At 26.8% G+C, this 8,473-nt stretch overlaps 1 protein-coding gene across 3 annotated transcripts; it reads left to right on the top strand.

The window, feature by feature from the left end:
- The first annotated feature begins 1,376 nt into the window (after positions 1 to 1,376).
- Positions 1,377 to 7,051, top strand: LOC112683619. 3 transcript variants are annotated; one of them, XM_025554728.1, is made up of 4 exons: positions 1,377 to 1,456; positions 1,524 to 1,719; positions 5,376 to 5,890; positions 6,799 to 7,051. In XM_025554728.1, exons 2-4 carry the CDS (start codon positions 1,705 to 1,707, stop codon positions 6,956 to 6,958), a joined length of 690 nt encoding a protein of 229 aa, XP_025410513.1. In that variant the 5' UTR covers positions 1,377 to 1,456; positions 1,524 to 1,704; the 3' UTR covers positions 6,959 to 7,051. The 3 variants fall into 3 exon arrangements, with proteins under 3 accessions (XP_025410513.1, XP_025410514.1, XP_025410512.1); XM_025554729.1 differs by having other exon boundaries at positions 1,410 to 1,463; XM_025554727.1 differs by having other exon boundaries at positions 1,417 to 1,719.
- Positions 7,052 to 8,473: the final 1,422 nt, after the last annotated feature.

The following is an 8,473-nucleotide window of genomic DNA, read 5'->3' as shown; positions in this document are numbered from 1 at the left end:
TATAAATTAATGAATTTATAAACCTAAAAATTAAATAAATAAAATTATTGTTATCATTATTATAATTATTACATAAAAATATAAGGTTAAAATGAGAATTTCCGAATATACAATAGAAAATATTTCATTATTTGCTATAACATTTTTACGAAAACAATAAGAAAAAAAAATTTAAACATTTTAAACTATTTGTTATGAACCGTAGACCACTGTGCCCTTAGAAAGTGCTCGCAGTGTCCCTAGAGCACTGCGGTGCACAGTGTGGGAACCGCTGATGTACTCCATGACCCAAATTTATTTTACCGTATTCATTGTTATTAAATTAATTAGATATAATTTTAAACGTTTGAATTACATTTTGTCTAAGTATAGTTAATTTTATTGGTAGTTTATTGGTTTTATATTGGTATAGGATCTATACCTATACTATAGGTAGATAACTATTATAACTAAATTTCTATGTGCTAATCTATTTATAATTGTTACTTTTAAGTTAAATGTTGTTATAAAGAATATAAATTATTATAGTTTATATTTTTCAATAAATTATTCATTTTAGTTTTAATAAAAATTAGTAAAATACAAAAAAAATATGTTCTTCAAAAACTAATATATATAAAGCCTTATTACTAATAAATAATCTGTTGTTTGTGGCATAATATTATAAATAATTATAATAAAGATATATTTAAATATTAAATTTGCCCTTAAATATATATATCCTTTTCATCAGCAACCTTGAAATTGAAATTGATAAATTAGCACAAAAAAAAGAACGACGAAATATTACTTGTTAGGTGAACAACATGTAAACAATATTAATTATATTAGTATACATAAATACAATATTATAAGACACAAGTTATTTTAACAGTTATAATATACCTTGTAGGAATATATTTATTTAATTTAATATTTACAATATGTATGATGATATTAGCAGTTCATAAACAAGTAATATTCATCGTCACTTACATACAGCCTTTATAAATTTATAATAACATTGAAAATATATGGTATATATATATAATAATATCGAGTGTCTTGTTGCTTGAAACGTCACGTGAATTGTACTAATAAAATAATAAAGTATTAGATCATTGTCTATATTACATACCTAGTTAATAATTCAGTTTGTTCAATTTTCATTAATTATTCTTACCGTGTTGTCACAGACTCATATTTTTCAATGTTGTTAATATATTATTAATTAATATTTTTACTTCGCATCAGGAGTTAAATATTTAATAATATGAACGTTGTAAATCATCGTACAATATTGTAAAAGAAAAAACCAGATGACATTGAAATCCAGATCGGATACTACGAAGTGAGAGAGAAAGATAATCAGATTCATTTAGTTTACCTGAAAAATGTTTGCATTTCAAGGTTTAAATATCGACAAATTTCTGTAGTCATCCTGCCGCCACCGCATTATACTCCAAAAAGCCAAACCGTGTAATGTGCATCAAATCGTTATTATATAATTTTTTTTGGTTACTTAAACATTTTTTCTTTTCCAGAAGATTCGTTGTGTTTAATCGAGAGCATCCGATTTTAATAGTGCGCGAAGACAATAATTCAATAGATAACCGTTCAAGGTCTTCTTTTTATAGGATTTTGGGTACTAAGACCAGTACTGAGTCGTCGGTCTTGTTCAGTCCTCTAGCGAGCTTAGACGCAAAACCACTTCCACACAGAAAAATGAAAATTATTATGGTATGTTTGATTAAATGTTTAAGAAACGTATTTTAGTATAATTTATAGTAAATATCTAATATTAAATCATTGCTATCGTTATGTTTGTATAGTATATTTTTTGAATAGTTATAGACAATTAATTATTGTCATGTATTATTAATAACGTTATTAAAAATTATATCAAATTTTTCGGATGATATGGAATTGTTGAATTCAATATGAAATAATTAAAATTCCATTTATAAAATAATTACTAAAATAACTTATTCTTTAAAAAAAACTAAAATAAGTTATAAATATCACACAGTAAAATAATACATTAACTATTCGTCATATAATATATATATTATTTAATATATAATATTTGTACTTTTGAGACGTGTTTTTTGATAATATTTTCTTGCACAGAAATAAACTACATTTATTTTATTTAATATTTGTTGAATCAGATTCAAAGCATCATTATATTAATATTTATATTATTTAATTTTTTTGAAAATCATATTTAATTAAATATTAGATAATATCATAAGTAATTAGCATTTTGTTGTATGTTTTGTTTATCTTTATAGTTTTTAAATCAAACTAATGTATTTTTACATAATACGTTAAATTAAGTTTTTATATTTTATTTGGAACAAAATCTTTTTTATTATTATGTAAAAAAATTATATCACTCCATTGTACTCTCTATTATAATTATTATCATAATTCGTAATCAGTGCCGCCGTAAGCTTTTGCGAGGCCTTAGGCAAATGCAGTACAATTTCCTTAGACCTAAATATACTTAACTATTCTAACTTGACAAACTATGGGCCCCGAATTTATTTTAAGTGTGATGCCCTTGGCAATCGCCTAAGTTACTTGCTCGCTAACGATGGCACTGTTTGTAATCCAGTTAAAATCGATATGTAAAATTTCAATATCATATTACTGATTTGAAAAAAAAATTTAAATTTCCAATTAGATATTCTATACGCTACCATTTTAATATAAATGTTATGAATATTATTTAGTGGAGTTTAAATGAAATATTAAAATATTATACTTTATTATTTGGCACTTTATAGTTTCATTTCAATTTTCTCAGAAATTTGAAGCAATACAACTTCATTTTTTATCCATATTTTGGAACATTTTCAATTTATACATTTGATTTTGTTTATTCAAAAAAAAAAAAACCATATGAATAATAAATTGCAGGATGAGTCTATTTTTTTAGATTCTGTGTGAAGTGAAGAATGTATTTTAGTTATATTATTCATATATTATGCTATTTATATTGATATATTGATTATTTACTAGTTCATAGGAAAAGTAAAACTTGATAATTATTTTTAAGTACCTATAAATTGTAATAAAATGAAATATCCGATATTATTATTTACGGAATAACCGATTTTAAGGACTATAGAAGTATAAGTACAGTGAAATTAGTTATACCGATTATATTTGGATATCTGTATTGTAATAACGTAGGCACTTCGAACGTTCTTGACACTTAGACGTGTTAGTTTTTATAATATATCTGTTTTTATAAATGTTTTCACGTTGATGATATTAAATTCAACGGTCTTAATTCAAAGATAAAATAAATGTATTATTTTTTTGAAATATATCCTATCTGCATCAGGAGCGTACCCAGGAATTTTTTTATGGGGGGAGGGTTCAACATTTTTATTTTATCTGATAATGGGAAATTAAAATACACTATATACTATTATACTATTTACTATTAAATCATTGGGTATGTAGAAATTTTAATAGGGTGGGGGGGTCCAGGGACCCGAAAACCAGGAACCCGTACCCCCTTGGGTACGCCCTTGTTCTGTATTTGTTTTGTCTTTCGGTAAATCACATAATCGAATCGGGGGAAAAGGAGACGTGAATATCAATATTTTCTAGATTTTAATTTGGAAAACTGTATACAACGAAGAATTTCTTACTAAATACATTTATTTTATACTACTAGATATGTAAAAAACTTAGGTATTATTATTAGTTTCATCATTTTTTATAATATTATATAATCAATAGTATAATATATTTTTATTTTTTTAGCAATTGCTTATAGAAATACACGTATAGTAAATAATAATAGTAAAAAATGTGATTTTTTTGAATTTCACAAAATGAAACGCCACTCGTTAAACTATAAATTGTATCAAATATAAAATCACGTTATGTATTGTTGGGTTATGTTCGTATAAATACAACGCAATGTAGTTCGAATGTGTCAACGATGGGATACAATCTAATTAACATATGCGAGTATCGGAAGCATTGGCGGCGCTAGGGATGGGCCAGGTAGGGCCATGGCCTGACCTTAGACATAATTAGTCATTTTTCATAAGCAGAAAATATTAAATAATAGTATTTATCTTTTGTTGAAATCTCATTTTTGTTGGCCCTATCTTATAATTGTTGGCTTCCCGTTGGCCCTACCTAGCAAAAAATCCTGGCGCTGCCACTGATCGGAAGATAAATATTTTTTGAGTACCTATTTATTAAGTTAATTAAGTAATATCATTTTTAAATCTAATTTAATAATTATTGTATAATTTGTACATATATACACATTGCACAATATAGGTAAGTACATTTAACTCTGTGTATGATTTTAAATAACTATAACCAACAAATAACAATAATTATAAAATTAAGGCGTTTCTAATTGAAATAAATAGCAAATACACGTATTTATACCGTATATACGGCTTAAGTAGATAAGTACAACTACCTAGCCGAAGTGGACGTCCTTCACCGAAAAAGCACGACGGTATGATGTGTCAGACTTTATCGTTAAATAATAAAACTGGTAATTTTTTATACTCTCGAATATTCCGAGGTTTGACAACTATTGTATGATATTATACGGAAATCGGCAAGTAGTTTTTAGTTAATATTATGTTTTTTTATGTTTTATGAATACACTGGCAACGTATTAGTATTAAATATTTTAGATGAAGTATCAATATCACCGTATGCGAAATAATAAATATAAAATTATTATTATTAGGTAGACTAATCGTTTAACCAAAGGTTATATAATATACATTATTATACATTTATATAGTATATACTTATTAAATTACAATATTGTATCAGGACGACAGTGCTGATTGGCAAATATATCTAGGTGGTATAGATTTATATGTTTGACGATTAATTCTATAAAAACACATTTTATATTTCACTTACAAGGCCGCAAAAATGTTGTCCGAGGCTATGTTGTAAATGTCACCCATCATCTTTGTATAAAGATTTATTTTAATTAGTCATTAGCTTTGATATTGACCTTTATTTTCTTTTTAAGCTGGCATTATATGAATGTATTTCTAGAGCTACAGAGCAAAAAACATTTCGTACATGGGTTTATATTTTGATTTTCTTCGTCGTTGATCATCTCATCAATACACTACATGGAAAAATGAAAAAATAACTGCAGAACGGTGCAATTGATCTTTGAACATTTTAGAAAGTATAAATGTTTCTGAGATTTTAAAAATGATCACAGTTCGCACATCCCTTAGTCAAACTTCAGATTCGTTATATTCTGAATCTCCATTGCGATAGGCACACGCCTCGATATATATCGTACTCGATTATTTAACTATAAATTTTCCATAACATAATAGTGAATACCGTACTATACAATTTTGTTTGTGTTTCAGTTGTCATTAGTCTTGTTGGCGGTATTCATCACGAGCCAAGCCGCACCGGCGCCGCCTCCATTTACCGACGAAAAGGCAGATAGAGACAGCGTGGATGTGAATGAAGTAGGACCCGAAGAAAACTGGATGCTGTTCAACCGTCTGACAAAAACCAAGTCGTTTGATCCTTCGGATTCCGAGAAAACCCGAGAACTCTTGAAGGAAATTGACGAGTTTTCTCGGCTTGTCAAGCCAGCTGCTAATAATGTTACCGACGAACCGGACGACACAACCGACCAACAAGATACCACTGAGTCCGATTCCGCGTCGTCCGACTGGTTCGCTTCTACGTGGAGGACTTTGAATCGAAATAACGACGGTGATGATGAAGACAGAAACTCGTTAAACTTTAGACAACCGTTCGGAAAGCAAGAACAAGACGACAGTGGCGTGGAAGATATAATCAAAAAACTTGCCAACGATTTGAAGAAGTTGTACGTCAAAATAAAGCAAGCAATCTCGGTGATGAAAAATTGGTATGAAATTTGGACTGTTGCTAATACAGTATTCACAGTAGCGGGATAATAACTCTCACACACACACACACACACACACACACACATATATGTATATATATATGTATGGTTATTGTTGTATAATTTTTCGAAATCTTAGTTTAATTTTTAATTTATAACTAAATTATCAACTGTTTAAATTTTTTTTAAATGTATACATTTATAAGTTTTATAATGGTTGCACATCATATCACGCTAAAGTGCATGTACACAAATGCAAACTTTCACTAAAATCGTTGCAAAACATATTGAACGCGTCAAAAAGACGATACTATCGCTATTAACACTTATTAGTTATTAATACACATTCTACATTCGACTTGATGACTGTACTTGTTTACAACAACGTTTCTTGTTCAAATGGGTTAAAATGTTGTTTTTATTTATTTACGAAAAAAGTGATACTAGTATAGGTGATAAATATGCTGTTCATAATTCGGATATTCAAATTCTTTTATTTACGATTAACATTACTATTTTAATATTAACTTAATACTAATTAAAAAAAAAAAAAATGATTATAATGTTCACATTAATTATGAGTAGCCCAAGTCTTATAAATAGTTATCTATAAATTAAAATTATTAATGGCCATAGAACAAAGATAAAATTATAAAAACAAATGTTTACTCGCAATCTCTTCTTAATAATTTATTTCATTCACTATATTACAATGAAATATTATTTTTTAAACTATAAAAACAGTCAGTTAATTATGCAGTTATTATCTTACCTTTTCAGTGAATTTGCAATAGTTTTAATATTTATTGTATTTTATAATATAATAATTATGATTGTTTCTTTACAATATTGATGGAAATATTAATTTTTACTGATTGAAATACTCACCATGAAACATATTTTCACAGGGTCAACATCGCTAGGGGTTCATCGAAAGAATATGATGGGCCATATCCGATGTCTGCAAGTGCTTCAGAGTCAGATGGAGTATTTGTAATTGCCGACCCTTTAATTGGGGATATTGATAAGTCCAATAAATACACATTACCCATAAATGCAGCTGATTAGTCCATTAGATACCTCAAAGTTTATGTATTATTATTCACATTACGATTTCACTTATTGATACTTTAAATTATTATATTATTTATGAACTCATAAGTTTTTTCTTATTTAAAATAATTTTCCTCTGTACTAATTATTTATTCTATACTCGAATGATAAACAACATTTTCCAAAATATAAATTCATTACACCGTCAGTATTTATACCATAACAACTATTATTTACGTTACTATAATAGCACTGCTTGAGTATTGCATATGATAAGGGTTATACAACCTTTATTTTTTAGCAGATTTATTTACTATTTAGCAACTGAATGAATTGCATGTCACTTATCAATACTAAAATTAGTTTCACAATTATATACTTACATTGATTACATTTTTATTATTATTAATATAATAAAAGTATTATTATTGTCATCCAACTTGGTACACTCAATTATCTCCATTGTTATTGTGATATATAAATTATTCACACTAACTATTATGTTCTATACATATACTTGTTTAGAACTTATTAATTATTAACAAAATGTAATTTTTTTTTTTTATCTTAGATACTATATTTAATCTTACTCTAGTTTAACATTTTTCAGATCACTAATTCGCTTAAAATATTTATTGCTTATACTTATATTTGTAGAATTCAAAACATATGTTTGTTTTGAATGTAGACATGTAGTAGTTATACCATTCCCGGTTGAATTAATTGTGATGGTATACTCTTAATGTATAAGTAACAAAAATGTATTTATAATAAGGAATTATGAATGCATACCTAAAAGTAGTGTAAGTGACGCTTTTAACAACTGAACTAAATACATGCAATAAGTTTATATATTAATAGTGTGTAATAAATAATAATATTCTAAGTAACTTACATTTTAAAAATTATTATTTCAATATAATAGAACAGTTCTTGGTAGTTTCAGATTCACAGTTGGTTTTTAGTAGAGGAGTAGGCCATTTAGAGATGGTAAAAAATATTTTATTCCTGATTTTTCTGCATTAGATTTAGTCAGATTGAAGGTAAATTAGTGAATATAATTAATTTGAGTAATTCAAAGTCAAGTCAGTACACATTTATTTATTTACCGACTAGCATTTTTTTGTCATCAGGAAAACAAAAAATTGTCGTACCCTGTTTAATTTTAAGTAATAGTAATAAAATTTATTGTGTAATGACGCATATTGCAGTTATTATTATATTAGTATAAAATACAGGGCTTTACACCCGAATTAACCCGAACCCACAACACCCCTAAAAACCCTTAAAAAATCAAACACCCAAAACGATATAACCCGAATGATTTTTTTTTTACAATCTTTATGTGACATAATTTTGTATGTATTTTTGTGGTTATTTCAGTTTTGTCTTTAGTTTAATAGTAAAATTATTATTCGCAGGAATAATTTCACAAGTAATATACAATATTGTTAATTAATCTAAATTTATCTAAATTAAGACAATAGCAATATATTATATTGACAGGTGTGCATGAATGGTATGGTATGT

Source organism: Sipha flava, unplaced genomic scaffold (assembly GCF_003268045.1).
Source record: "Sipha flava isolate LNK unplaced genomic scaffold, YSA_version1 231_pilon_pilon, whole genome shotgun sequence".
NCBI lineage: Eukaryota > Metazoa > Arthropoda > Insecta > Hemiptera > Aphididae > Sipha > Sipha flava.
The sequence above is the reverse complement of the archived record's forward strand: the minus strand, read 5'-3'. Positions and strand labels throughout refer to the sequence as shown.

Bases quoted from the DNA above. Each gene is read 5' to 3' on its own strand.
- LOC112683619 (XM_025554727.1), top strand. From the start codon at position 1,462: ATGTGCATCAAATCGTTATTATATAATTTTTTTTGGTTACTTAAACAT. The intron at 1,720-5,375 runs GTATGTTTGATT...TTTGTGTTTCAG, and splicing joins GAAAAATGAAAATTATTATG to TTGTCATTAGTCTTGTTGGC. The intron at 5,891-6,798 runs GTATGAAATTTG...ATATTTTCACAG, and splicing joins ATCTCGGTGATGAAAAATTG to GGTCAACATCGCTAGGGGTT.